At 44.6% G+C, this 1,846-nt stretch overlaps 1 protein-coding gene across 1 annotated transcript; it reads right to left on the bottom strand.

Annotated features, from left to right (window-relative positions):
- Positions 1–32: 32 nt before the first annotated feature.
- LOC116347339 (linear gramicidin synthase subunit D-like) lies at positions 33–1,733 on the bottom strand (the record flags this gene model as incomplete). Its single annotated transcript, XM_031777900.1, has 1 exon — positions 33–1,733. A coding segment is annotated over exon 1 (1,701 nt), but the record flags the coding sequence as incomplete, so codon positions are not given.
- Positions 1,734–1,846: the final 113 nt, after the last annotated feature.

The raw sequence follows: 1,846 nt of genomic DNA, 5'->3' as shown, positions 1-1,846 counted from the left end.
CCGGGCTCAATTCGGAAACCACGAATTTTAACCTGTTGATCAGTGCGTCCCAGATATACCAGATTTCCATCAGGCAGATAGCGTGCCAGATCACCAGTGCGATACATGCGTGCTGTTGGATTTTCACTGAATGGATCGCACAAAAAGCGTTCCGCAGTAAGTTCGGGTCGTTTTAGATATCCTCTGGTCACACCAGCACCGCCAATATACAGTTCTCCTTCGGCTCCCAATGGAACCGGTTCACCACGTGAATCCAACAGATATATTCGTACGTTCGATATCGGACGACCAATGGGTATAGAGGCACTGTCAAAATTTATGGGGCATATCCAGTTGGTCGCACAGTTGGTTGTTTCGGTTGGACCATAGCCATTGAAAACCTTAGTTACATTAGCAGCAGTTTGGAGTAATGATAACGAAGGCGTTTCGCCTACTAATTCCAAGGTCTGTATGCCCTTTAAATTGGTCAACGTTTTAAAATTACGAAACAGAGCGGGCGGTAAAGTTGCATGCGTAATTTTCCCTGTGCTTAGAAAATCAAGCAAAGCAGTGTCATTGTGACGTATTTCTTCGTTAGGTATGCAAAGACATGCTCCATTTGTTAGTGCTCTCATGATTTCATCCATGCTAACGTCAAAAGAGCAGGATGCAAATTGCAAAATACGACTCTTGGGAGTTATCCCGAAAATTGAAGTTTGTGTATGTGCCAAGTTGAATAAGGACTGATGTTCAACCATCACACCTTTCGGTGTTCCAGTAGAACCGGATGTATATATCACGTAAGCCAAATGCTTTGGATTGAGTCCCAATTTGCACGGGTCTGAATTTTGGGTTGATAGATCGTCTGATAACGGCTGATCCAAATTAATCACTGGTACATCATGAACTCCAAGTGCCTCTTGACCAGTGGCATCTGCCAACAAATACAATGGATCCGCATCCACCAAAATGTTTTGTAACCGCTGACTGGAGTAGATCAGGTCAAGTGGTACATAAGCGGCACCGGCTTTCAAAATACCTAATATAGCTACAATCATTTTTGTGCTGCGTTTAACACAAAGTGCGATGAGATCATCTGGCTTAACTCCCCGCATGATCAAATGATGAGCCAATCGGTTAGCTTGTGTATTGAGTTCTGCATAACTCAACGTTTCTCCTTCAAATTCCACCGCTATAGCTTGTCCACTACGCTCCACCTGTGCCTCAAATAATTGATGGACACAACAAACAGGTGGATAATTGACAGTCGTTCGATTCCAATTTTGCAATAGCATCTCTCGTTCTTCCGCTGGAATGATCGACAATGTTCGTACATGTTGTTGTGGTGTATGTGTTAATGCATCGACAAGTGATACGAGAGCTTGTTGCATATAACCACAAATCCTCGCTGCTGACAGCGGCGATACCACATGAGCTGTGAGACTCAGTGTGTTGTCGTCATCGTCCACTGCCAGGTTTATTGGGTAATTTGTTCGCCCCTCACTACTGAGAATATTCACTCCAGCGGGTGGTTCGATGGCTTGCTCGGTCTGCGATTTATGACGATAGTTTAGCAAAGCATTGAAAAGAGGTAATGAAGATGGCACTCCACTGCAGCGTTGCGCCAATACCAGTGATGCATATTCGTGAGATAGCAAAGCACTCAAACGCGAATGAGCGTTTCGTACAGAATTTTCAACTGTAGTATCATCAATATCTAGCCGTAAAGGTAGCGTGTTAATCAACATACCCATAACACTCTCGTTTCCTTCTCCAGACTGGAGACGACCAAGTACCACAGTACCGAATACCACTGTTTCACTTCCGCTAGCACGGGCAAGTACCTGTGCCCAGGCCAAATGACAAA

The sequence above is a fragment of the Contarinia nasturtii genome, unplaced genomic scaffold (assembly GCF_009176525.2).
Source record: "Contarinia nasturtii isolate CC-2019 unplaced genomic scaffold, AAFC_CNas_1.1 Cnas_scaffold_1831, whole genome shotgun sequence".
Taxonomy (NCBI): Eukaryota; Metazoa; Arthropoda; class Insecta; order Diptera; family Cecidomyiidae; genus Contarinia; species Contarinia nasturtii.
This window is presented reverse-complemented; position numbering and strand designations above follow the sequence as displayed.